Source organism: Asparagus officinalis, chromosome 9 (genome assembly GCF_001876935.1).
Source record: "Asparagus officinalis chromosome 9, Aspof.V1, whole genome shotgun sequence".
Lineage (NCBI taxonomy): Eukaryota > Viridiplantae > Streptophyta > Magnoliopsida > Asparagales > Asparagaceae > Asparagus > Asparagus officinalis.
The window spans coordinates 3,093,832-3,121,593 of record NC_033802.1 but is presented as its reverse complement, the minus strand read 5'-3'; the positions used below and the strand labels follow the sequence as shown (position 1 = coordinate 3,121,593).

The following is a 27,762-nucleotide window of genomic DNA, read 5'->3' as shown; positions in this document are numbered from 1 at the left end:
GGATCGTTTGTTTGGTTGATCCATGAAGATGATTGTTTATTGGGTTGATCCGTGAAGAGGATCGTTTGTTTGGTTGATCCCTCAAGAGGATCGTTTGTTTGGTTGATCTGTGAATATGATCATTTATTTGATTAATAGGTGAAGAGAATCTTTTGTTTGGTGGGTCCGTAGAGAGAATCGTTTGCTTAGTGGGTCCTTGGTGAGGATCTTTTTTTGGTATTTCCCTAGTCGATCTGTGAAGAAGATCGAGGTATCGCATTTGGTGATTTTGGTTGAGGTTGTTCATGGTGAAGACATTCAAGTAGAAGACTTGAAGATGAAGACAGCTATGATGAGAAGGTCATGTAGAATATATCAGCCTTTTAATTCATGTTACAATTTGGAGCGAGTACATCTTATTTGTAACAAGCCGAACATGTATGATATACATACTCCAGCTTGAACGGGAGTGTTAAGTAATATATTATGGAGTGTTATGGTTATATTAGGAAAAATATATTAAGAGTATTGTTATGGTCAGTCACCATACTAAGTTAGAGATGTCGCAAGAATGTCTGCGTAGATCCAAGAGAGCTATGATCCGAACCAACTTAGACTCAGAGGCCCAGCCAATGTCAAGTCTCTCGGCCAGTCGAACAGACAAGCCATCTTTTGATCAAGGGTCATCATGACCGACTCGAAGCACGCAATCAGTCACCCCTTCGTAATTAAGACGACTCCTCGAGCAGCCGACTTGACCATACACTCGACCCAAAGCTCACTCGACTATCGGATCGATAAATGATAATGAGGGCTCGCAGATCAAACGCACCTCAACTAAAGGGATAAGACCTCACCGAGCTCACTTCAGATGTCAATCGACATAACAGTACTGATTAGTCTCATCAAGATCTCCATTCTGACAAGCCTTGTGCCCAAGCCGCTTATTCTGCTTACAAGTCACTTCTCAGAGATTGCCATGATGCTCTCCTGTGCACGAGTGACCTCTCTTCCAATTGCCAGCCGCCATCTGGAGAAAGAAGGACGGCTAAGCAGCCGACCCATCCTATGTCATGCCTCTTTTGACAAATCCAGGGTACTGAGAAGACATATCTTTCCTGTACCCGAATGACTTCCCTTCCAATCGTCAGCCGACATCTGGAAGGAGAAGGATGACTCAGCAGTCTATCTGCCTGCCCAGCAATCGCCCTCATGTGCAAAAGAAAAGCCAAAATCTCAGAGGCAATGGACTATAAAAAGGAGGTAAGGAGGGTAAGGACAGAGAGGTTGATCTCTGCTTCTTCTTACACCTAAACTTTACTCCCTTTTGAATCTTATTTTTACATAAAGAGAATTTAATAACTCTTAGAGAGGAACCCCTGCAATGACCCCAATGGCCCAGGGGCCTCTCAAAAAACCTCCCTCAAGCTCCACAGCTGACTTGACCGTCGGAGGTACCACGAGGGAAACTAGCCCTGTACTCCTGCGATTCTTGCATGTGCAGGCTATCAGTCCACCCCGCGCGCTCAGAATCGGGCATAAAGTCGGAGGAGAAGTCGGCCCCAACATTCATCATCTCCTTCTTCTCCACCGACGTCAGAATCGAAACTGCATCCGACGGCGGAGGACCCCCATCGACTGTTTGTTAACGAGCATCAACAAGTATAAATTAGAGATTTAGTGATTGAGAGACATTAGGAATATAACTAGCTAAGAGAATAATTGTGTTAATTTAGTCTTATATTGACTACATAATAAACTTCTTGTTACTGTATCCATATATAAAGGAGAGTAATTGTAGCTTTTATAAAATATAAATGAGAATTTATAATATTTTATTGTTTAACAAATTGTGCCTTTTTGTATTCATGACTCAAGATCCGGGAACTTTCTGAAGTCAAGAGCTCAAATATTTGCAGAAAGGGCAAGCAGGGTCCAGACTTGTTGAACTTTGCATCCGAGTCAAAGTTCTCTACTTATCACTGAGAAGCTACTCAGAAATTGCTTCGACAGTAGAACTAAGGTGTTGTAATTGCAATACAAGTAGCAGTCGAGTGCAGCTGTGGTTGTTGACGCCATTGTCACATGCAGTGCTGTTGTCACATGCGGTTGCTTGATTCAATTTTTTAAAAATTTTGCAATTCGCAACGGGTGATTGTAATTGCAGTGGATGTTTGTTTTGTGACATCAGATTTCTTGAGCTTCCATTATATGTTGGCTGTAATTGAAACCATAAAATAAACTTCACTTGCAGCGCAAAAAGATTCGCTGTAGATTAAGTCTAAATCTGCCAGTGATGATATCTCACATTGCCAAAGCACCCTTTGCTGCTGTGTTCACAAGACCAAAAGTGAACACGCTCAATATCACTGGCTCAGAATCAATGCTGTTGTTTGTCGAGGACTTGTATTCTGACCCATTTGCCATGTGAACGTCCGTGTTAATCGCTCTCGTCCTCATGCGCGAAGTTCTGGAGTTTTCAGAGATGCTCTTAAACGTCACTCGAATTACGGCGCATTGTGGTTAAATTTTAGATGGTTGTACGATCGCAAGTTGCGGTTAAGGATTGAGAGATAATTTTATAGCATTGCCCCCCTGCAAGCTGAATGTTTCTTCTGTGTGTTGGAAACCTGTTCAACTTTTAAGTCCTGACCAGTGGGATTTAAGCTTGGATTGCTCAGTAACTCATTTCAAAGTCTTTTTCACTCTCTCTCGAAACTCTGAAGTTCTGGTGGGATTTGACCGTTTGAGTGTTGTAATTTATAACCTGTGGACACGGTAAGGAAAATTTCAAACCCCGCTGACAAAGAAGCTTATACAACTTAGAAAATCAAGCTAAGGACTAATATTTTTGTCATGTGTTTGCACTGATACCTGATTGCTGAAAGGGAGAGAACAATTAACACAACTTCTATTGACTGCTTATAGCACAGGGGATTTGATACACGCGGTAGGTTCAACCAGAAGAAAAGTAGGAATCTATGCGCAACTTAAACGATAAATCTCAGTTTTGTCGTATGAAGTAAACAATCCAAAGCTGCCAACTCCCATTATCAGTTATACACCACATATATGCCTTCAGATTTGCCAGCATGCTATATGGCGATGCATGTTCTCACGGAACCTAGAAGCTACAGGACGCAACGATGTAGTGTCCGTCTCTTATAATGGCGAAACACACACCAAACACCTTTCCTAATTTGTTCAACCAATTTGAAGGTTTACTTAATTTCGTTTGGCCGTCATTAATGTTGAAATAGCGATATCTATCCAGTGAAATGAAACATCAAACATTCTAACCGACCTTTATGATTTGCAACCAGTCAGATACTTATAATTTCACTTGCATTTTTGAAGTACAAAGGGAAGTAGTAAGTGTAACTAATATCCAACTTTCTCAGGCAAACACAGGCAGTCGTGTCACCTCCGAACATTATAATCACAATTACATTCCTGTATGTTGGTTGTGTACTTATCATCCAATCAATATCCGATTTTGTCTCAAACCCGTTACAGAACTTCATGACGTTAGTCCTAATTTGCCCTTTGCCTCTCAATAAACCAAGAATCCTCTTCGAAATAGCGTTCAATATTCCCTTCCATTGTTGATTTCAGCTAAAAATTTGGTAACACATAGTTTCCAAGTACTATGTTCCTCTGTGCATGAATATATAAACTTTGATGACATTCAAGCACCAAACTTCCAAACTTTAATAGTGGGTAGCTGCTCATATTGGAATCAAGTGAATGATTATAGAAGCAAGTATACAACATAATTTAATCAGAAAAACAAACATTTGGCAACCGTAAAAGGAGCATATGAATTTTGTTTGAAGCAGTCAAACAGAGTGAATAACTCTTCAGCAACAAAATTTTGTTACATTGATGTAGTTATGTAAGGACAATACTTTGTTCAGTTACATGAAACAAAGGAAACTTTAGCACACAAGTTCCTAAATTGAGCACACAAAGATAAATAACTAGCGATACGACCCCAGGAATGCACTAATGTAAGATAATGCAAGCATTTAAATCATAAGAAAATCACAATACTATCTGAAAGCACGAAGGGCGCTGCTATTTAGCCAATTGCAAGTTTGGCTGCATTGGTTGCACTCCCAAAGCCATCTGCACCTCCGATGCATAATCTGTCCCTCCCTGGTGGCATCCATGCCGGTTCCGTTCCATTGCTAATTCCTGATGGTGCTGCAAGCAATAAGAAAGGATATGTCAAATTATAATATGGCAAGTTCTCCAAGAATCAGGCAGGACAAGCACGCCAAGACCTAAATATACTAGATTCAAAACTTCATGTGCAATCATCTACTAAATAAAACCTTTTTTCTTTTCAGCATGATAAAAATTGAAAAATCATCAAAAGCAAATTCTCCCCATGTTGCATGGCACTGTGTGAGGAGCGAGTGCTCAAATGAAACTTAAAACCCCGTTATCAGTATGCAACAGCCAAACATGAATATGTGATGAATTTATGATTTTACAATAGCTAAAATTGGCTAAGTATTTAGAGCCGCCTCATGATATGTAATTCAAGCTCATACACAACTTTAGCAGTGTATACATATGTACAGGTTCGATAACTATCTAAAGGGGTAAACATCCACATGGATGGTGTATTTTCTGTTTTAAAGGATAAGGTATTCTTTTCCGGTTTGGTTTATAAAATATTGAATACCAAAACCTTTGGCTAGTTGCGTTTAGCGCATTACCAGATAATAAGCCAATTTCTCATTCTCCTCTTCCAACATCTTCCCCTGCATATTGTGCACAAGAACACAACATCAGATAATTAATTACAAGACCCCTGGAAAAAAAGATAAAAAGGGAATTTTAAATTCACAAAAAAAGGCTTTGCAGAATCCTTCAAGCTTACATTTAGCTTGAGCATCTTCAAGAAATCCATCTGCAATAATAACAATAGTATGTCAGCAAAATGCCAAAAGTACCTTCATTCTCTTATTGACTTAAAATGAAAGAACAAGGGAAAATCATCTCACTTGCTTAGCGCGAACGTTAGTCATGCCATTCTGCAAGGCTTCTTCAATTGGTATCAGTTCTCTCGGATTCAACGAGTTCAGATCTTCACCCTTCAAGTGCCTAATCAACAGAGACAAACCAATTCCACTAAAATCACATTAAAAAAACCAATTCCACTAAGATCACATAAAAACAAACCAAAAACAATGGGCTGATTTTTCACTAGAAGAACAAAACCTGAGCTTGATCTGCAAGTTATCATTCTCCCTCTTGATCCGTTCAATCTCCGCACTCAAATTCTACCAAAAAACAAAAAATCAGCAAAAAAAACGTAGTTTAATTCAATAAAGTTCATCGCAATTCCATACAACTAAAGTTCCATAAATTTCAAAACCTGAGGTTCAAATCTGCTAAAAAATACCCCAAGTTTCACCATTTTAAACAATAATACCTTACGCTGCCCCAACATTAAAACATCTTTTGAGTTGCATCATGTGATTATCGCATGATAAAACATAAACTTCTAAAATGAAAAGAAATCTACCTGAATCTTTTTCTTCTTCCTTCAAATGTTCATCTCTAAACCCATCAAAATTAAAAACATTAATCTATTTCTTCAACTTTTTCCAACCCAAATGGCCTAAATTCGACATCAAACCGTCATAAAGCACCCTCGCTAATACTCACAGGAAGATCGAAACTGATCAAAACTGTATGCAATAAAGTTAAAAAGTGGTGGGAAAACCCTGAGATAAATCTATGCGCAAATTTGAACTTCACGTTACCAAAGTCAAATTTTGGTGAAACTTTAAGGTACTAAGCTGCAATTAACCCCTAAAAGAACGAATCTTTGGTCAGATTTTCACCTCGTGCTTCGCATCCCAAAGCTTCTTCCCAGAATGCTGCTGATACTTCTCCAACATCTTCGGCAATCTAATAAGAAACCGAACTCATGATTTTTAAAAAAAAAGAACATGTCTTTATCCAAAAAAAAAAACATCAACCCTCAACAAAAATCTCCCAACTCACGTAGTATTAGGGCTACAGAACTCGCTAATCTTGCCAAGGCTCGAGAAAACAACAACGGAGATCTCACTCTCACAGAGCACGCTGATCTCCCTCGCCTTCTTCATGATCCCATTCCTGCGCTTCGAGAACGTGACCTGGCGATTGGTCGAGTTCTCGATCCGCTTGATCTCGATCTTCCCCCTCCCCATTTCGATCTTGATCTCAAATTTGGGAAATTTTGGGGAGGGATTGAGGAGGAATTAGGGTTTAAAGAGGGAGGGGGAGCCTCCCGGGCTTCCATTTTGGGAATGGGTTTGGGAGAACTTTCGACTGGGGCAGAGTGAGGGGTTTGTTTTTGGGAGGGAAAGTACAGTTGATGGAGAAAGGGGGCGTTTTCGTCGAGTTCGGAAAAAGTTGGGGGGTTTGAGTGAATAATTTTAGTACGGACAATTTGCAGGGATTTGTACTTTGTTTAATTGTTGACCTTTCAAGTTGGGCATTTAATGTAGAGGGATAAAAACTCTGCTCCAGACAAAATTGCATTCGGAAATTGGTTTATTTAATTTTGCCACCATAGAATTTGTTGATAAAAGAGTGTTTAATATTTATAATTACAAATGTTTTTGTGTTAACTTTCTTTTTTTACATGCAATCGCTCACAATTGATCACAAAGGTCATTGATCCTAGGTGTCTAGTTGCACCCCTAAAAAAATTTAATTTCGCATCTAAAATGTTGTACTGTTTGACAATTCGCTTGCTGACTATGTTAAGGGGCTGTTTGGTTCGTTTTTTAACTCGATGGAAAAGTTTTACACCTCCTCTACATCAGATTTTTCGTGGCCACGTAGGATATAAGCTTTCCGTCGATTTTTTTCTCATCTTTGATTCGCTAGGGTTGAAGAAGGCAAACTCGGTGAAAATCGCCGCCACATCAGATTTTTTTCTCTCCCTCATTTCCTTCCTCAACCTCGTGAAATCGATGAAAACTGCAGCCACGTCAACTTTTTGCCATATAAACAAAAGTTTTCCCCTTTTTTCCATGCGAACCAAACACAAGAAAAATAAATACATTGGTTTTCCACCATTTTTTTTGTGCGAACCAAAGCGAAACAACCTATTTATTGAAAAAGTTTAGAAAACTCAAAACTTGTGTTTTTGTACATGGAAATGCATTTCCCTATATCTAGGAAACGAACCAAACAGCCCCTAATGATATATATTTGTCACGTGTCGAGCTGCAAATTGTGCTAATAAAGCTCTAGTAGTACCTTTCGACTAACAACAAATTATTGATAGTTTTCGAAAGAGGATAATGTGAAAAAGTTTTGGAACAATCGTTCAAATATGCTCTCCCTAGAAAACATCTCTCTGGTCATGTTGATACTTTTAAATTTACTTTTAACGCTAAATTGCCTAAATTGCTTAATTATTATCTTCTGCTTCAGTTATTGCTCAACCCATGCGGCCCTTTAAAGCCTAGGCCCAATAAAACCAAGACCGGCCCACCTCATTTCCCGCAACACGACGATACCGTTGCCCGAGCACAGCTCAGCAACAACCGTCACCTTCTCAAGAAAGACTCAGGTCTTCCAATAAATAAATTAATTAATTAATAAATAGGTAAATAAATTAAAAAAAGAGGGTGGTAATCCAAAAGAAGATGCCGGAGAATTTCTCCATCGAATCGAGCTGTAAAATAAAAATAAAAATAAAAAACTTTTTAAGAGGGGTTATCTCAAAAACCCCCACCTCTTAAAAAGTTCCCTGCTTTCCTGTCTTCATTCCCACCGGAATTAAAAAGTTTCGACTTTTATTATTTCAGGTACGCGATTTTTTTTTTCTTTCCATTTTTCTTCGAATTCCTTTCCCTTAATCCTCAAGTTATCATTATTGATTGATTGAGTTGTAATCGCTAGGGTTCTTCTGGAGGCAAGTTTGTTAGTTTTTTTTTTTTTTTTAATTTTACAGATTTTTCAATGAATAGCTGTGCCTTTTTCGAGTTTAGAATCGTAGAGGAGCAGAGCATGGGGATTCTTGAATTTTAAGGCATATGTTGTAATCTATGATTTTGTTTAGAGAAAATTACCATGTGTTGGACTCATTAATTTACTAAAAGATTATAGATTTTGTATATGCATAGCAAAAATGAATTAGCTCTGAACTCTAGACAACATGTCAAAATGTTTGGTAATCAATAGATAAGTAGATACTACACATATAAATTAATACGCGTCAAATGGTGGGAAGGTTTATTTTCTTTTAGAGACACTTGACATCCTAGCCTTGAGTCCAAATATTTCACTTTTAAATTTTTTTTTTTTTGGGTTGCCGCTCACTTGGAGACTTTAGGAAACCTCAATAGCAAGTCGAGCTATCATCATGGTAACGTTACCGTTCCGCTTCGATGTCAGTACTTCATAGAAGTTGATGAGGCTCAGCCATGCCAATTGAAACTTATCGATCAATTTAATCAGCAACGGACAAGATATAAACCTATCAGTAGTATGGGTCCTAATAACAGTGATAGATTGTTGTTTCTTGATATTTTTGAAGTGAACTAGAATACGTAGTGGTGAACAATTAATAGCTGGTTTGCCCCGAGTGTTACGGGGAAGAGTTAAGATCTTTAGCACACAGGTTTCCTCAAAGTAAAAGTGATCGAAACCATTCCGAAAACAGAATAAATAGATTGAATAGTATGTCGTGCTTGAGGGAGCACACTAGGTTCCGAGACCTGGGTTTAGGGTTCAAATGTGTTGTTTTAAACCTTGATAATATTAGCTATTACTTGGTATGTCCTGGAAATACTTCTCTCATTGTCAGGGAATGGAAACGGAAATGTTAGTAATCAATGATAGTAGATTAGAAGAACAACTGAAATATAGACTGGAAACCGATCTGATTCCCGAGTGAACTGATTTAAATCAAGGAACGCCGTCTTCCTGAGGTTTGATGGGCTGGCCTTCCTGGCTCTGACTTATTCTGTAGATGGCATTATTGAGCCATATAAGATCCATCATTGATCAAACTCATCCATTTTAGTTAGCTTACATAGATTTATGCTCAAGCTACAGAATCAAATTTGGGCATGATTTTATTTTAATGAGAGCTAGTCAAGCCTCTTAGATCTTTATGTAGCCGGTTGAAACTGATCAAACTGCATTCGGTTTTCATTCTCCATTACATGTTAATATTTTTTTCATTAGGGGATATAAACTTTGCAATTCTTTTCCTTTTTCCCCCTTCATGTCTGCTCTTTTAACTTTCAAGGACCAGTTAGTGCTTGATGAATAATTACTTATCTTTCTATTTGCAGAACCTTGTTCTTGATTTTGGAAGGCAATTCAGGTAGTGCTGTCATCAAGTTTCTTCTGTAACTTGTATGAGTTTATAATCTTCATCCAAGGCTTTCATGTCATTACCATCTCATTCTGTACCATCTTCCATATTCTTTATCTTCTGTCCAACATTTCATTATTCTCTCAAGAATTTCACCTTTATTTGGTCTTTTCTATCCTCATAAGTTTTTTGAGAGATGGTAATTAACACACCATATGAAGATGTGATTCCGTACCTTCCCATGTCAAATGCCATGGAATTGAGTTTTTTTCCCCCTTTTAAAGATCTGAAACGCATACGATCGTGCAGGGAGAACAGCAGTGTGAACAATATCACTTCTCCATTTTATCTTTTATGCGAACCCTTCCAATAAGGTGAAATATTGGATTTTTTTTAATTTAAAGCTGATGAACTTTCTCCCTCGAAATGCAATGTCGAGGAGCCAAATACAGCAGAGGAATTGAGGATGCTTCAAAACCTAGCATGCTTCCATATGGACTTCAATAAAATGAACAAGTTAAACTCATAATAGACATACGAGGATATTTTTTTATTTAATATTGCTAAACTGAACAGTCCCTCATCAATGCAATGTGAAGGTCTATAAGTTTCTTGAGATATGCACCTTGTTTGTGTTGAATGTCAACATCAACTTATCATTTCTTTCTTTGCCCTTCATCAGCTCTTGTGGATCTTGTAAGTTCTGTGTAAATTACTGTTGTCTCCTATTTTAATTGTTTTGGAATCACCAATCCTCGTGTATTTGCCTTCCATCACGAAGCATTGGTCCATGTATGCACATGCTTTTGTACATGAACCAATACCTTGACTATGTACATCAAACTCCAAGAAACAGGCAACAACTGAAATTTCATTTCATTTGCACATAAAATGCGATAAAGCCATAGTAACCAACACCCACCAGCTGTTAGATACCCTTGTATAAGATTTTTGTTACCCCTTTCAGATTTAATCTTGATATTGTGTACAATGAAGGTTTAGTCTCGTTACTGTTTCGTTGTGTGTTCTATATAGACTTCAAGGTAATTTCTTGAAAAGGTAATTTTCAATCTTGAAACAGTCATGCAGCTGTATCATCATCCTTACTCAATGGACAGTCAGAAAGTGAGGCTTGCATTGGAAGAATGTGGCATCGACTACACATCTTACCATGTCAATCCTATTACAGGAAAGAACATGGACGCCTCATTCTTCCGAATGAATCCCTCAGCAACACTTCCAGTATTCCAAAACGGTTCTCAAGTCATTTACCGAGCCATGGATATAATCCTGTAATTTTCTTTCTCTTGTCTCTCTTGCAATTAGAATAGTCCAATGAACCTGTCTTGAAGTTAGATTCTGTGTTACAGGTACATAGATAGACTGATCGTCTCTTTAGAATGCAAGGATTCTTCTATCACTACCGAAGTTATGGACTGGGTACATAGATAGACTGATCGTCTCTTTAGAATGCAAGGATTCTTCTATCACTACCGAAGTTATGGACTGGATGTTAAAGATAGAAGAGTGGGATCTTAGAATGCAAGGATTCTTCTATCACTACCGAAGTTATGGACTGGATGTTAAAGATAGAAGAGTGGGATCCTAAGATTTTCACCTTATCTCATGTCCCTAACAAATATCGACTATTTGTTTCGAAATTTGTCCGTCGGGTTGTCATTGCTAGGATGTCCGAGGCTCCAGACTTAGCCAGTGTCTACCACATGAAACTTAGAGATGCCTATGAGATTGAAGACAAGTTGAAGGATCAAGATATTATAGATCAAAGCGAGGAAAAACTGGTTAAACTTCTTGATGATGCCGAGATGCAGTTGCATGAGACCCAATATCTCGCTGGTCGAGAGTTCACTTTTGCTGACTCAATGTTTGTACCAGTTTTAGTGAGGATAACACTATTGAACCTGGAAAAGGAGTACATTGATTGCAGGCCTCAGATAAAGGAGTATTATCAGTTGGTGAAGCGAAGGTCCAGTTATAAGAAAGTCATTGGAAAGCATTTTTCGGGATGGAGAAAGTATCGGATATTAGTGAAGACTGTGTGCTTCCTTTGTATCAGAAGTCTGTTCAGAATGTACTAGGAAATTTTAAAAAAAAAGAAGAAGAAGAGGAATACTTGTACAGTGTTATGGCAATGGTCAGTGTGTTCCTCCTGCACTTTTTTAAGGAAAGGAACATCAAAGAATAATGAGTCAGTGTGATCAAATTTGTGAAGTGTGAAGTTGACTAGTATATGTTTTTCACCCCTGTTTTCGTTGTCTCTACAAGTATGAGGATGATATCTTCATCTTGATTTTTGTAAAGGTGATAATGGTATTGCTTGCTTCTGTAAACTGTACTGATTTCATAATAAGAATGAAGTGAGTATTGAAAACTGGGGAAGTGACATACTGGAGTAATCCAAGGGCTACATGAAAAATATTCTCAGCTTACAAATTCTTTTATCTGTCTCAGGTATGAAAATTTCTTTGTAAATTTACTCGTCTTTTCGCTGATATTGGATATCGATAACTGGTCTGTAAATCTTGCTTGTCCTCCTGAAAAGTTATGATATTTTCATTAGCACAGGACTCTTTTTTTTTTTACAGCATTCTGTATTTGCATATACCTCATCTTCATCAAATCTCTTGCCCTCTGATTCTTGAGGGGTGGTGTGTTACTTGTTGGGAATTTAACGCCTAAACCCCTAATGCAACAGAAACGCAGTATAGAAAAAGTACACCAAGATTTACGAGGTTCGGCAACTGCCTACGTCCTCGGGAGCCACACAGATAATTTCTTATTAATCAAACAAGAAATTACAATTATAAGAGCAGATCAAAAATGAGATCTCTCAATTAAACACTGTAGCTACAGTGTTAATAATTAAAGGGTATGAACCCTTTCAATTCTCACTTGAGAATAAATACCCCACAATTAAAAAACCCTTTTTAATTCCCTCTCTCTCTTTTTAAATCTCCTCTTCTACTGTTGAAGATTGGGAAATGTAAAAATCGCTTCTGCGATTTTAGAGCAGCCGTCGCCGCCAGAGGAAGAAAATCGGAGGAGGGGAGGAGAAGCACAGCAGGCGAAACCCTAGGGATGGGGTTTCCTTTTATAGACGGGGATTTGTGGGGGGCTGGCGACAGCCTGTCGCCAGCGGATAACCTGACGCAAAGATCGGGGTGCGTTCGCCGAAGTGTGCGTTCGCAGAAGTGTGCGTTCGCCGAAAGTGTGCGTTCGCCGAAAGGGTTGCGTTTGTCGACTTCGCCTGCGTCATCTCCGCCATTCTCGAGCTCGTCGGAGCTCGTCGGAGGTTTGGTTTCCACCCCCAATTCTAACAGAGAGGAGATAAAATTCCCAGGTATCAAGGAGAAAAAAGGAACTGACAACAATTAATTGTTTGTCCAAACTCTGAGACATAAAATCAAAGTATAAACTTACTTGTCACAGATCATCCTGTCTCATTACCTCTGAAGTAGCCTGCAAATGTCTTCCATTCGAAAATCTTCGAAGTATATTGCAAATGTCTTCTATTCGAAAATAAAGTTGCTCCTGTACCACATTACCTCTGAAGTACCCTGCAAATGTCTTCTACTTGAAAATCTTTTGAGGTATAATGCAAATGTCTTCAAGTAGTATGTAGCAAACTAGCACTACAGGCATTCGGATCATGTAATAGACTAATTACTTCTGAATGTATCACAGTATCAGATGAAGTTCTAGATTATACCAGCTACGCAAACGGATTTCATTATAGGAAATCTCTCTATTTTTCCTTCTTTCATCCATCTGATAAATTACACGAGAACTCTCATGGGATACACAAAATTGCTCTTCCAGCCATCACTTCTTCATTATTCACTATGACTCATGCACTAGAAATCTTCACAAGTCCCATCCAGGGCCTTTCTATATTCTTCATATACTATCTTCATCATAGACCTTTGCATCCTCGAAAACTTGCCAGTCTGACAACTACTAGTAACAGCAACATTTTAGAATTATCCAATCGTGGAATGCACAACTATAAAACATTGCAGCAGAATTTCAGGATGCACACAACTTAAGCAGAATCCTTTTAAGACTGCTAAGCTCATCTCTTCTTAAAAGAAAAAGAATCAATGATTTTTCAACCATGAGAAGTGTAAAAAAAACCTTCTTGGATGATAAGAATTTTAATTTCATTCCACGGATTATCACCAAACTTACAAACACAGATTTAAGAGCAACAACCCTAAATCTAAGACCAACAAACATTAGACTATCACCAACAGTAAAATCTACAAAAGAAAGGGGGAAAAATGGAAGACTTCTTCAACTGTCGTCATCAGCAGCAGACTTTGATGAGCCTCCAGCCTTCTTTGGGAGGAGGAGATTGTGAATGTTGGGCATCACTCCACCATTGGCAATAGTGACAGTGCCCAAGAGTTTCGAGAGCTCCTCGTCATTCCGCACTGCCAATTGAATGTGTCTTGGTACGATTCTGGTCTTTTTGTTGTCTCTTGCTGCGTTTCCAGCAAGCTCCAAAACCTATTAACAGAAAATTTTATTAAGGAGAAAAAAGTCAAGGCAACATCAAAGATTAAATTAATCAATATAAACTCAATAGAACCTGTAATATTAGTTCTGATGAATGCCCATTTTCAAGTCATTATATTTCCTATTTTGGGGGACAGGCTAAAATATAATTATTGGTATGAAGATGATTCAGAAATTTCTCAGCACCAAATCTAAAAGAACCATGAACTGCAAACTATCAACAGCATAACAAATTAACTAATAAGATTAGTACAAATTAATTATTTATCAAAATACATAACTTCCCTGAGAAATACCCGTTTTGAAATTATTATTGGCTGATTTTTGGGAAAAGGGTAGGATAATTTACTGGGAACCAAGAAAAATAACTAATATTTTTATTCCTAAACTAAAATAGAACAAACAATAAATAACCAACAATTAGCAATCAAATTTCTAAGAATTGACAATACGCATATGAAAGTTATTATCAAAAACAAATATGAATGAAACAAACCAAGAGTATTAACACAATTTCAATTTAAACCATACTTAAAAATATAACCAATAATACATTAAACTTTCCAAGTGCAATAGATTTAACCCATTATCACGAATTCCCATGAAATTAACAAGATCCACATAAAACAAGTAAAAGTTCGCCGCAGAAGAGAATTTATGCTAATAACATTCAGACTCAAAATTAAGCAAAAAAAACATCAAATTTCAATACCTCAGCAGCGAGATACTCGAGCACAGCGGCGAGATACACCGGAGCACCGGCGCCAACCCTCTCAGCGTATTTTCCCGCCTTCAAGAACCTAGCGATCCTACCAACGGGGAATTGGAGCCCAGCCTTGCTGCTCCTAGAAGTCGCCTTCTTCGACGCTGCGGATCCAATCGCCTTTCCTCTTCCCGCCATTGAGAATCTCGATCTAGGGTTTGTGAATTTTGCGGTTAGGCTTTTTGAGGACGAAAGAGGGAAGGAGGAAGAGGAGAATTTGAGATTATTTAATGAGTAATTGTTTGCGTTTTATTTATAGGGTTGCGTTCAGAATTAGGAAAGACGAGTGTAGAAGCTACCCTCCAAATTTCACATCGATCGGACCACGGATGAGGGTCCGATCGTCACGCCGATCACAACTGCGCAAATCTGACCTTTCTTCTCCTCTCTTGTTCTCTCTTTCTTTTAATTTAATCCAGCCCTCTACCACCAGCCCTATTTTGCTGTGAAAACCCCCTATTTGTAGGAGTTTAAGGGGTATAACTATCCCCCTTAATTAGCTCCATGATGGAGGTTAGTTGCCCTATTAAGTGGAGGACCGTTTCAAGGATTTGAAATGGTCAAACGCGACCTTCGCGTTGAAGAGATTGTCAATTATAATCTTTTTTTTATTTTTGAACTTTTGTGAGGATCGTCAGATTGTAATCCTTACATTTAGCTCTTGATAATATGAGAGTCGTCAATTTGTAACTCCCGATGTTGATTGTGAAGGCTGTTGAATTAGAGCTTTCATCAGTTGTTATGAAGGTCGTCAGATTGTAACATTCTACGTGAAAGTCTTCAAATTATAGCCTTCTGAAAGTCGTTAAATTGTAACTTCCGTCATCGGTGTTTGATGAGAATTAGCTATCTGTTGTGATTTTTAGACAGCCTACAGAACCCCCTCCAAAGTTTTCGAAAGTTCGCGGTTGACTGAGACGAATTTTCGGAATACTTTGGATCTCAACTCTGATCTTGGAGCTATTAATTCCTTGTCATAAAGGAGTTGTTCTCTACACCCGCTTCAAAGGCATGTTGGTTGAAGGGATTTTCCACGCAGGACTCGTATGAGGATGAGCTTCGAAGAGAAACTGTAGCAAAGGTACAAGCTACTTATGAGCAGAAGCTCTCAAACATCACGTCACGGCTCACATCCATTCAGCTGATCGGCCCGCAAACATTCATAGGATTTTTGGCAAATCCTCAGCCATCAACGGATTTGATAATCCTTTACCGACTACCATTTGAGTCGGGCTAGCATGTGGATTGTCTAAATCCGTTCCACATGTAACGTTGTGCTAAGAGAATGAACCCTCTTAGACTTAATGCTATGATTTTGAATACATAGACTTTGTCATTTTCACGGGAAAAGACTAACCGGCAACGCGTGTCGATAAGTGGATTTTTGTCAGAGGTGTAGTGTTAACGTGACAAGAAGAATATTGCTATGGAAGCAATTTTGAGGACTTATCGCTCTATTGAAGAGAGTCGATAAGTGGATTTTTGTCAGAGGTGTAGTGTTAACGTGACAAGAAGAATATTGCTATGGAAGCAATTTTGAGGACTTATCGCTCTATTGAAGAGAGTCGATAAGTGGATTTTTGTCAGAGGTGTAGTGTTAACGTGACAAGAAGAATATTGCTATGGAAGCAATTTTGAGGACTTATCGCTCTATTGAAGAGAGTCGATAAGTGGATTTTTGTCAGAGGTGTAGTGTTAACGTGACAAGAAGAATATTGCTATGGAAGCAATTTTGAGGACTTATCGCTCTATTGAAGAGAGTCGATAAGTGGATTTTTGTCAGAGGTGTAGTGTTAACGTGACAAGAAGAATATTGCTATGGAAGCAATTTTGAGGACTTATCGCTCTATTGAAGAGAGTCGATAAGTGGATTTTTGTCAGAGGTGTAGTGTTAACGTGACAAGAAGAATATTGCTATGGAAGCAATTTTGAGGACTTATCGCTCTATTGAAGAGAGTCAATAAGTGGATTTTTGTCAGAGGTGTAGTGTTAACGTGACAAGAAGAATATTGCTATGGAAGCAATTTTGAGGACTTATCGCTCTATTGAAGAGAGTCGATAAGTGGATTTTTTGTCAGAGGTGTAGTGTTAACGTGACAAGAAGAATATTGCTATGGAAGCAATTTTGAGGACTTATCGCTCTATTGAAGAGAGTCGATAAGTGGATTTTTGTCAGAGGTGTAGTGTTAACGTGACAAGAAGAATATTGCTATAGAAGCAATTTTGAGGACTTATCGCTCTATTGAAGAGAGTCGATAAGTGGATTTTTGTCAGAGGTGTAGTGTTAACGTGACATCTGTGGGGGAAAGAATATTGTAGCGTCTCACTAGGGAGGACTGCTAAATATCTTATCATCGGAGCGATGAATTGTGATACTTGTGATTCGAACAAGATTTTGAGAATTTTATCACTCTATTAAGGAGAGCTGATAAATTGAATATTTACTACTCTATTAGGGAGAGTTAGCAAATTGATCATGATTTGACCGATTTTGGAGACTTATTGTTCTTTTGATGAGAATCAATAAGTGAGAATTAGACAGAGGAATTATTATTACAACAATGTAAACTAAATTCAAGCTCTGTGGGGGATGACATCCGTCTGAGGTGTAATATTAACCTGACGGGGATTTAAACTCTGCTGAGGAAATACAGAAGTTTAATGATGCCATACAAAAAGAGTTCATGAACTTTAGGAATAAGTATCATGTTCAAAAATACAAAGGTGGATCCTTTGTTTAGGATAATCACAATGCACAAGGCGACCTCTGCGTTGGAGGTTCGAAACATAAAGTTGAGAACCATTACAACGCAGTTCTAGACCTGGCGTTTGAAAAATTTGAACGCAGAGGTAACTCTGCGTTAAAGTCTAACCGACCTTATCCATTAACGTGGAAGATCACGTTTTAGATTCAGTTGGGATTCTCTCATAGAGTCCCGATCTGATTTAACAGCCCGACGGCTGTTATAAATAGGCCTGTAAGGTCACATCAAGAGTTATTTGACTCTTTTGGCCTTGCTTAGTTCCAAGAACGAGAATTCTCTTTTCTGTTGATTTTCAGTCAATTCTCCCCGAAGAACTTCGTCTTCTCCAATCGAGATCACCCTCATGGCACCCAAGAGGATGAGTTCGGGTTCCAAGAAGGTCGCCAAGGCGGCTTTGGAGGCACCGTCGGCCGAGACCACTGGCGATGTCGCTGTTCTGAATAGCGCTTCGGCCTTGATGTCGCTGTCACATGGACCTCGGTGCTATGGTAAGCAGTGGCCATGGCAACTTGTTTCGACAAGTTTTCTGAAAACCCTAGATGGGTTCTCTTCAACGAGGAAGATGACTCGTTCTCCATCAGAAACGCAGAGTTACGGCTTTGTGTTACAAATTGGAAACGCAGACTTAAGACTGCATTTAGGAAACATAGAGTTAATTCTCTATGTTAAAATTGGGAACGCAGAGTTTAGGACTCCGTGTAGAAAACATAGAGTTAATTCTCTATGTTAAAATTGGGAACGCAGAGTTTAGGACTCCGTGTTAAAAATTGGACTCTATGTTAAAATTGTGAACGCAGAGTTTAGGACTCTGTGTTAAAAATTGGAAACGCAGGCTTAGAATTCTGCGTTCAAGTGTTGTAACGCATGGTTTGACCTCTGCGTTCAAGTGTTGTAACGCATGGTTTGACTTCGTGTTTATTTCATGTTAGCAACCTCTTTCTGCTACTAACTATTGCTTCTGATTTTACAGTGCTTTTTCCCAATGTGTCCCTTCTGCCGGGGCAGCATTTCAACTACACTGATGATCCAGAAGTGGGGAAAGCTTTTGGTCTTCGCAGAGAACTTCCTTTATGCACTTTCCCGAGCTTGGAGCGGACACATTTAATTAGATTTGCCGAGTGTTCCACCCTTAGGGCTTTGATCACCGATCTGGATCTGGAAACTCCTGCGGGTTTGGATCAATTCGTCAAACCCTCATTTTTATTCGGTGACCATATATCTGCTGATGAACGAGTCGGGTATGTAGAAGACTCCCGGATGCTGCGAAGAGTCGATGATCGTTTACTCTTCCTTCCAAGCATGAAGAGAATGTACCCACTTTCCTACTTCTTGAGTGTTGGTGGTCGCAAGGGCTTGGCCTTCGATCTCGTCAAGGAGAAAGAAAACATCTCATTTGGATCTGGTCGATCCTCTCGTGTTCAGATTGGCGGACAACTCAAAGGTCTGAGACCTGGTTGTTTTGAGAAAAAGGGCTTCGCTCAGGAGACCCCTCTTCCAGCGAACATTTTCATGCGCCAGTTTATTGCTGCCCGAGGCGAATTTCCTACACAAGCCTTCCGTTCTCCTGGCTGGTTATTCTCAGGAGAGAATGGCTGGTGGACTCGGATGGTAGATTTTGTTCTTGAGGAACTCAAAGAACCTCTTGCTCAATCTGGCCTTACTATACCAGTACAGGCTACTAGATGTGGGATCACTCAGAGTTTGGAAGATGGATTTGAAGCTGACAGTGAGTTTGACAGTTTCCATTATCAAGCTGCAATTCCTATTTCTGACACGGCCCTCCTTGCTGGTTTCTTGATGCTATGGTTGAAGCGGTGTGTCGTGCCGACGAAGCCAGCTGAATCAATCTTGGTGGAGGTCGTATACCCAGCCGTTCTCCTGGCTCACGGACGACCTCTGGATCTTCTTTCTACGATGACAGGTTGTCTGCAGAGAGGCTTGCCGGATTTGATCTCTGAACTCCTTGATGTCAAGGAGATGAATGTTGCCGGAAGGAAAGTTTGGAAAACTTCCCAACCTCGCACACCAATGCCCTACACTTATTTAGTAGCTTGGTTTGTGTTGCATTGTCCCTCCTTGATGCGGGGGATTATGCATAATAATGAGACCTCCATTCCTTTCGTGCAACGGCTTGAGCCAGCCACATGGGTGACTGCATACATAGTCCGGGCTAGGCAACTTTTGTCTTCAGAAGCCAGTTATGATCTCTTTTGCTGCCGCCCTTGCTTTGATGGGGTTGAAGAAGAAGTCCCCAAGTTTGGTGATGTAGTCTTTGAGGGGTCCTCGCTTTTAAATACAGGGACTTTCCAGTGGCTTCTCACTATCAGAGTGGGTTACCTGGTTTTCAGGATAGGTGAAAGATGCATAATTGAGCCTTACGTTCCTTCACATTTTGCCCGACAGTTCGGGTATGACCAGCTTTACGTTGGTAACCCTAATTCACAATTAGCTCACATCGGGAATCTGTATGAAGGAGCTCGTGCTTGGCATTTCTTTATTGCTCGAGGAACTCATGCGCAGTTTACTCTGCCTAATCTGCCACCTAATTGTTCCACCGTAGCAGATTTCCGCAACTGGTTTGATAAAGCTTCTCTAATCCCAGAATATGACATTTATACTTCATGTATAAACGAAATCCGAGAGCTTTATAAATCAAGAAGTGGTTCCGGCAGGACTCGATTACCAGGGATAGAGGATTATCTGTCCTGCGAACGGGAGGCGGTTGGAATCGAAGAGATCCCAGAGGAATTGCCTGCTACAAAGCCTTCTGAAGACGAGAACTCTAAGAGAGCTAAGCTGATGGGGGACGCCATGAAGTCTGCACTTACTTCGTCTCCTGAAAACAGCGGGGATACTATGCCTCGAGCTGTTCCTCCTAGTCCTGAAATCCCAACAGGTGAGCAGGAATTGACTGTCCCAGGTTCAGTGCCAAATGTGCCCGAAAAGCTACCATCTGAAGCTGCGCACACTCCCACTCGCACTGATTATGAGAATTGCTTTACTTATCCGCCGACTGCTCCACCCCCAAGCTCGGAAACTTTGAGGAAACTCATCGAGCAATTAGAGTACTGGATGCAGATGACCATTGATGTCGTTAGTCTCGGGGACGTGAGTTTCAAAGTCTTTGAACCCCATCTGCTGGAGTGTCTTGCCAAGATTAGGGACCAGGGGGATACATTGTGGACTGAACATTGTCGTGAGAGCATCATTGTTCTGGAATATGAACTGGAATTCCTTTCAACGCTACAACGCGATGCCATCGAACCAGAAGTGGATCGGGCTCTTTCTCAGGCCAGAGCCTTGAAGGTACAGCAGCAAGAGGCTCTTCAGAAGAGTCTAAACGAAGCAGATTCTCGTATTGCTCGCCTGCGCGGGGAACATCTTCAAGTGCAAGTGGACTTGGGTACTTTTGCTGCAGGTATTCGGGATACTGCGATTGAGCTTACCCGTGCTGGTATGGAGCAATCTCAGATAACTGCTCGCCTAGCGGACGACATGGAAGTGATAAAAGGGTTAATTACTTTCTGCGACGGTCTCTTCAAGGGCTTTTGCGACAAGCTTGTCGCTGCTGACAAGATTAGGCGAGAGATTGCAGAAGCAGCACCAAATGAAGAGGAGCTCAAGAGCAAGATAACAGAGGAAGTTAAAAAGGCTCGTGAGGAAAAAATATTGGCGCTGAAATCTAAACTCAAGTCTTTTAGACTGATGAGACCCGATGTTTAGGACTTGGATTGCTTTTTAGCTAGGGAATAATTTTGTATCATTTTCATTTCGATTGTCTTCATTTTGTATTCAAATCAACAATATTGAATGAAAATGATATCATTTTGGCTTTCATCATCTCTTTTGTTGAAATCTGGTTAAGGACAATGAGAAGTAAAACAAATGCCATAAGTATAGTGTTAAACTAGCATGAAATCGAAATTCTCTTTATTAGAATAATTCTAGAAAATTTCAATCGTCAGAGGTGTAATGTTATTCTAGAAAATTTCAATCGTCAGAGGTGTAATGTTAACATGACGAAATACAAGACAGTTACATTATAAATAGGCAACCCCCAGCCTGATTTAGCTGGGGTTTAGGGGGCTACATGATTTACGGGAAGTATCTCTTAAGGAACTTCCCATTGATTGGCATCATGAACCTATCTCCTTTTTGATTGATGAGCCGATAAGCTCCATTCGAATAGACTGATTCTATTACGAAGGGCCCCTCCCATTTAGGATTGAACTTCCCCTTGGTTTTATGGGTCATTACCATGGGTCGTCTGTTGGCCAAAACTAAGTCGCCTTTCTTGAAAGTCCGTTCCTTGACCTTTTTGTTGTAGGCTTTGGAAATACGAGCTTGATATAGCTCGATCTGTTGCTGAGCTTGAAGTCTTTTGTCATCTAAGGCTTCAAGTTCTTGTAGACGTCGTTGATGCTTTTCTTCTTCTGTTAGTCTCGTTGTAATAGCAACTCTCAGAGAAGGGATCTGAATTTCCAATGGCAGTACAGCCTCGCAGCCGTATACCAAAGAGAATGGGGTAGCATAGACATTCACCAAGTCTTTCGTCCCAATCGCGTCGGCTCTTGGAGACAAACTTTTTGAGAAGCTTCACTATGGTTTTGTTGAAAGCTTCTGCAAGACCATTTGCTGGTGGGTAATACGCCGTAGATGCAACACTTTGGATTCTGAATTTATCACAAAATCTCTGAAACCCGAAGCTAACGAATTGTGTCCCATTGTTGTGAACTATTCGTCTTGGGACTCCAAAGCGATAGATGACGTGATGTTTGATGAACTTGATCACGTTTGAAGTCTTGACTTCTTTTAACGGGATTGCCTCCGCCCACTTGGAGAAATAGTCGGTCACGGCTAGAATGAACCGGTATCCTTTGGACGTCGGAGGGGAAATCGGTCCGACGATATCCATGCCCCACATTTCGAATGGCCAAGTCGCCGATGTAGGGTGTAAGTTCCCCGGTGCTTGGTGGATAAAATCTCCATGAATTTGGCATGCGTGACATCGTTTAGCGTAGTCAACCGCATCTGAAAACATCCTCGGCCAATAATAGCCGATTCGTCGGAGTCGATCTCCTAATTTAGCTCCAGGTTGATGAGCTCCGCACATTCCGCCGTGAGCTTCCTTGAGGGCCTCTTTCGCTTCCTTCCGAGAAAGGCATCGAAGTAAGATTCCATCATGTGATTTACGATACAAGACTTGAGAAACTGCATCATAATAGAATTGGAGGGCCTTCCGTTTGATGGCAGCCGCTTCCTTAGGGTCATCGGGTAGAATTCCATATAGGGCATAGTCGATGTATGAGAATCGCCAATCCCTAGATTCGAATTCCATAAATGCCGTACAGACTTCTCCCGACATCGTCTCGTCTGAGTTTTCCTCCATGGAGATCTTGGAAAAGCATAGTTTCCGTCCCGCGACTGGAATCGTTGCTTCAACTCCTGGTGGCAAGGCTAGGGAAGTTGCCAAAGAGGCTAAAGCATCGGCATATGCATTCTGAGCTCTTGGCACGTATTCGATAAAGAAGCCTTCGAACTTTTGAGCCTGCTCTAGCACTGCGAAGTAATACGGGATCAAATCCTCATGACGTACTTCATATTCTCCTCAGACTTGATTAACGATGAGCTGAGAGTCACCGTAAGCCTCGAGGTGCTGAATATTAAGTTGTTCAGCACATTGCATTCCTAATAGCAGAGCATTATACTCGGCTACATTGTTGGTGCATGGTTCGATTAAAGAGAATCCCCTTGGGATTACGTGGCCGTTCGGAGAGATTAACACTACTCCTACTCCCGCAGTGATTGCTCCATGAGGATTTGCTCTGGATGCACCGTCGAAGAATAGCTTCCACACTTGCGTAGCTTCTTGGGTAGCGCAAGCTTCAGCAACCTCGTCAGGTAATTCCTCGTACAACTTAGATGCTCCTGATACTGGATGATCGGCTAAGAAGTCTGCCAGTGCTTGGCCCTTGACCGCCTTTTGAGGCATGAACTGCATGTCGTATTGCGACAAGAGAATGGCCCATTTTGCAAGCCGGCAATTTAGAGATGATGGTTTTGTCATCAGAACTCTCAAAGGATTTACCTTAGAGATGACCTGAATGGTCTGTCCAACTAGGTAATGTCGCATCTTTTGGATTGCGAATACCAAGGCGAGACACTCTTTTTCGACCGGATTGTACCGATGTTCGGCTCCCATCATAGTCCTGCTCAGGTAATAGATGGCTTGCTCTTGACCTTGATCATTGTTTTGGGCCAACAAAGCACCAAGAGAATGATCCATAGCCCTCACATACAACAGGAATGGTTTTCCTGATATTGGGGCCACGAGAACTGGCGGTTGAGTGAGATATTTTTTAATCTCCTCGAATGCTCTTTGACACTCAGCATCCCAAACAAAGGATATTCCTTTCTTCATGAGCTTAGAGAAAGGTTGGCAGCGCCCTGAAAGATTTGATATGAATCTTCGAATGTAGGCCAGTCTGCCTTGCAAACCTCTGAGCTCTTTGAGATTCTTCGGAGGTGGCATGTCTTGGATGGCACGCACTTTTTCTGGGTCAAGAGAGATTCCCTTGGAAGTAACGATAAATCCCAGGAATTTTCCACTTGAAACTCCGAGGAACGATTTTGTCGGGTTCATCTTCAGCTGATGTGCTCGCATGATTTCGAACATTGTCTTCAGATCTGCAAGATGATCGTCTTTACATTGGCTCTTTACTGCTATGTCATCAACGTAGCACTCGATCTTCTTTCGTAGGTGTTCGTGAAAGATTGTGTTCATTGCACGTTGATAAGTTGCACCTGCATTTTTCAGGCCGAAGGGCATCACTGTGTAGCAATACACCCCCAGTGGTGTTCTAAAAGCAGTATGTTTTTCATCGTCCGGGTGCATCTTTATCTGATTGTACCCAGAGAATCCGTCCATGAAAGACATCCTTTCATATCCGCAGGTGTTGTCAATCATAACATCCGTGATGGGGAGTGGGAATTCATCTTTCGGACAGGCGGCATTGAGATCGCGGAAATCGATACATATCCGGACTTTACCGTTCTTCTTAGGAACTGGGACGATGTTGGCCACCCAGTCAGGGTGTTGTTCTTCCCTAACAAAACCTGAGTCTATAAGCTTTTTAACTTCTGACTCAATTGATTCCATGATCTCTGGACGAAACCTGCGTTGTTGTTGTTTAACGGGTTTTACATCCGGATCGATGTTGAGACGGTGCATGGCCACCTTCGGGTCAAGACCAGGCATATCTTCATAATTCCAAGCGAAGACATCTATATATTCTCGGATGAGAGATATAAGGTCTTCCTTCTCGGATGATGATAGGTCTTCAGCTATAAAGATAGGCTTGGGGTCAGACTCATTTCCCATGTTGACCTGGATCACCTTATCTTCAGTGGGTGGTTCGCGTTGTTCGAAACGCATATCCCACAGGATGTTAAGACGTTTGATCCAAGGATCGTTAGTCGACTCAATTAACTCTTCGTCACCCCCTGCATCTTCATCAGGGTGACTAGTTGAAACCATGTTCACAGTCAAACCTTTAAAGAAAGGTCCGACACTGACGTCGGATTCCCAGGAAGAGGTTCCGGACGAATGATCTTGACGCAGATAATTACTGATCTCATTTTCTGAGGCAGAGGGAGTTGTGACATAACCTAAACCTCTTCCGGTTTTATTGTAATAATCCTGAGGTTTTCCTTCAGGGGCTAGAGACATTCGGACTGGGGTTCGTCTGCCCTTCCCGAAGTTCAGACCCTGTCGGAAAGGATATTTTTCCGCAATCAGGGTTCGTACTTCCCCCTCGTCATTGGCATACTTCATGACCTGATGTAGGGTAGACGGGACAATGCGATTTGCATGTATCCATGGTCGTCCTAGCAACAGATTGTAGGACGTATCCGCATCTATGATGTAGCATGTCACCTCGGATTTGAGGTCTCCAATTTGGCATCTGAGTTTGATCTTCCCTAGGGGTCGAGTACTGTTGGCGTTGAAACCAAAGATAGTGGTCTGGGTAGTGTGCAACCGATGCATAGGAATCCCTAAAACCTGCATGACCCTGTAAGGCCGATGCATGGGAATTCCTAAGACCTGCATGACCCTGTAAGGCATAATGCTGAGTGCGGAGCCCGGGTCAACCTGGACACGACTGATTTCAGAAGATCCGATATACCATGTGTAGTACAAAGGTCTGTCGTGTTTGTGTTTGACCTGCATGTCTTCTTGTGTGAATGATATGCAGGGTAGACTTCTCGCCGCTTGCAGGCATTGCAGACAAGTTTGATCATCAGAAGCTTCAGGAACTGGAATGACTTGGGTGATGAAGCTCTCTGTATTCTTCAATGCCTCAATGAGAGCTTCCTTGGTGGTTTTGGACAACCTCAGGAGCTCGTATAGAGTAATCCTGGCCGGTATGTTAGCCAACTGTGCCATGACATTGAATTGGAATGGATTGCTCGACTCCCCGAGTTCCTGGTGGAGATTCCTGTTGAACCGGAGTTCTTTCTGTTTCCCCTTATCAGCCGGCTTCTTCGGGACAGAACCCCCAGCGTCTTAGGACTGTTCCTCAACTTCTTGAGCATTCTGGCCGTAGTCTTTCAAGTAAGTCTTTCCAGACCGAGTACCAGGGTTGTCTCCTGGGTATGCAGCCAGGGCAATCCTCTCTTCCTCTGAATCTGTGAGGGTCTTGAGGTGATCATCATTCTCAGTAATGGAGGGGCTAATCATGTTGGAAGACTTAGCCTTGCCTCCTTTCTTCTTGGACGAGATATTCGTCCACTGTTGGTTTCCTACTAGATCAGGGTGAACCCACATGATTTCTCCTTTTGAGGTGGTGAGGGGTATCAACCCCTTGTCTTTCTGACTGTGTAAGTCAGTATTCTTCAGACGCATTTCTCCCTTGTGGATGGGGATAACGCCATCTGCGGTCGCCACTGGAGGGAAGTCACCGAACTGGACTGCTATCATGTTGGTAGAGACAGTCTTTTGCTCCACCAAATTCTGGAGGATGTCCTTAAAGATATAACACCTTCTGGTAGGATGCCCCAGGAACCTGTGATAGCGGCAATAATTAGGGTCATCTACCTTTCCTGCTTCCTCTGGCTTCCTAATTTTAGGAAGCTGTAACTTGTTGTTCTTCCGTAGTAGCTGGAATAGGGTGTCCACATGCTCCTCCTTGAAGGAATACTGTTTGGGCACTTTTTGCTTATTGGAAGCTTTGCCCTGCTTCGTGGGCGGTGGTACTTGAGAGTAGTCGGCTGCTAGGGTCTCTTTTCCCTTAGACCGCTGGGCGTTGTTCTGGTTGCGTTGCTGCTGCTGTTGCGGAGTGCCTATGAACAAGCGTGTCAGGATGGCATCGTTTGCCACCACATCTCCAGTTTGAGATTTGAAATAGTAGATGTGTTGATTTGGCGATCCTGTGCCATCGAACGGTTGCAAGGTTGGAGCTTTGAACTTCGGTGGGTATGGAGCTATATCCCACTCAGCAGGATAAGGCCTCACCACTCCTTCTTCACGGAGCTCACTTCTGTTGGCGATTGCATTGAGGAGAGCTTCCAGTTCATCCATTTTAGTGGATTGAGGGTGCAGTTCTTTTTCTACCTCCTTCTCACCTTCAGAAGAGGATCCCAGGTTGAGAGTCTCACGATCCAAATGTTCGGTCGCTTTCTGTTTTCCTTTGGAGGTTGTCCTCCGGGAAGATTCAGGTTTGTGACCTTTTTCAGCAATAAGTTGGGCCATCATATCCTTTAATTGGAATAGTGTCTCCTGCTGCGCCTGGAGCATGACGTGATGTTCGTCCACTCTTTTGGCTATATCCTCGGGATTTCCCGTCATATAAGCAGATACCTCTTGTGGTCCGACCGAGCTCGAAGATTGAGATTCGGCTATTGCCGAATGTTCATCACTTGTTGTAATCCCTTTGGCTAACTTTTGATAGTTAACCGGGCGAATAGCTCCTGTCCGAGTCCGAGTATGCTGATATACTCCTTCGAACTGGTCACAAATTTCCCTAACAGTTGGGGAATGACTTGTTTGTGACTCATCAGAATCAGGATGTGAGGATTTGCCTCTGCCGACCATGTTGATGGTGACCTCAGGATATTCAATTTCAGAGGTCTTCTTTTTGTGACGACGCTGTCGTTTAGCAGGTCTAGCGACATTCGTCAATCTATTGAACACCGACTGCCTAGGCGTAGGTGAACAACAACTGCATTCGGAGAGAACAGCGGAAATGAGCCGTTCACACTGGCATGAATGAGCTACTTGCTGTGTTGGCCTTCCTCTTGACAGTAATTCACGCAAGTCGGAGACCTGGGGAAGATTTTGTGAAGGTGGGGATGGAACCCCCTGCCCTTGGATG

At 41.3% G+C, this 27,762-nt stretch overlaps 3 protein-coding genes across 6 annotated transcripts; 1 reads left to right on the top strand and 2 right to left on the bottom strand.

Annotated features, from left to right (window-relative positions):
• LOC109824269 (floral homeotic protein PMADS 2-like) lies at positions 3,792–6,244 on the bottom strand. Its single transcript, XM_020390833.1, has 7 exons — positions 6,004–6,244; positions 5,841–5,907; positions 5,212–5,273; positions 4,995–5,094; positions 4,871–4,900; positions 4,707–4,751; positions 3,792–4,185 (listed from the first exon to the last, which is right to left on the bottom strand). The coding sequence occupies exons 1-7, from the start codon at positions 6,189–6,191 to the stop codon at positions 4,057–4,059; spliced, it is 621 nt and encodes a 206-aa protein (XP_020246422.1). The 5' UTR covers positions 6,192–6,244; the 3' UTR covers positions 3,792–4,056.
• LOC109824268 (glutathione S-transferase TCHQD) lies at positions 7,690–11,713 on the top strand. Of its 4 annotated transcripts, XM_020390829.1 has the most exons (5): positions 7,690–7,805; positions 9,300–9,331; positions 10,404–10,614; positions 10,693–10,762; positions 10,903–11,713. In XM_020390829.1, the coding sequence occupies exons 3-5, from the start codon at positions 10,406–10,408 to the stop codon at positions 11,419–11,421; spliced, it is 798 nt and encodes a 265-aa protein (XP_020246418.1). In that variant the 5' UTR covers positions 7,690–7,805; positions 9,300–9,331; positions 10,404–10,405; the 3' UTR covers positions 11,422–11,713. The 4 variants fall into 4 exon arrangements, with proteins under 4 accessions (XP_020246418.1, XP_020246420.1, XP_020246421.1 ...); XM_020390831.1 differs by lacking the exon at positions 9,300–9,331 and having other exon boundaries at positions 7,703–7,805; XM_020390832.1 differs by lacking the exon at positions 7,690–7,805 and having other exon boundaries at positions 7,823–9,331.
• LOC109824271 (probable histone H2A.3) lies at positions 13,466–14,843 on the bottom strand. Its single transcript, XM_020390834.1, has 2 exons — positions 14,574–14,843; positions 13,466–13,852 (listed from the first exon to the last, which is right to left on the bottom strand). The coding sequence occupies exons 1-2, from the start codon at positions 14,760–14,762 to the stop codon at positions 13,637–13,639; spliced, it is 405 nt and encodes a 134-aa protein (XP_020246423.1). The 5' UTR covers positions 14,763–14,843; the 3' UTR covers positions 13,466–13,636.

Bases quoted from the DNA above. Each gene is read 5' to 3' on its own strand.
- LOC109824269 (XM_020390833.1), bottom strand. From the start codon at position 6,191: ATGGGGAGGGGGAAGATCGAGATCAAGCGGATCGAGAACTCGACCAAT. The intron at 5,908-6,003 runs GTGAGTTGGGAG...GTTTCTTATTAG, and splicing joins TTCTGTAGCCCTAATACTAC to ATTGCCGAAGATGTTGGAGA. The intron at 4,901-4,994 runs GTGAGATGATTT...TTATTATTGCAG, and splicing joins CTAACGTTCGCGCTAAGCAA to ATGGATTTCTTGAAGATGCT.
- LOC109824268 (XM_020390829.1), top strand. From the start codon at position 10,406: ATGCAGCTGTATCATCATCCTTACTCAATGGACAGTCAGAAAGTGAGG. The intron at 10,615-10,692 runs GTAATTTTCTTT...TCTGTGTTACAG, and splicing joins CGAGCCATGGATATAATCCT to GTACATAGATAGACTGATCG. The intron at 10,763-10,902 runs GTACATAGATAG...GTTATGGACTGG, and splicing joins CTACCGAAGTTATGGACTGG to ATGTTAAAGATAGAAGAGTG.
- LOC109824271 (XM_020390834.1), bottom strand. From the start codon at position 14,762: ATGGCGGGAAGAGGAAAGGCGATTGGATCCGCAGCGTCGAAGAAGGCG. The intron at 13,853-14,573 runs GTATTGAAATTT...TTCTGTTAATAG, and splicing joins TCGAGTATCTCGCTGCTGAG to GTTTTGGAGCTTGCTGGAAA.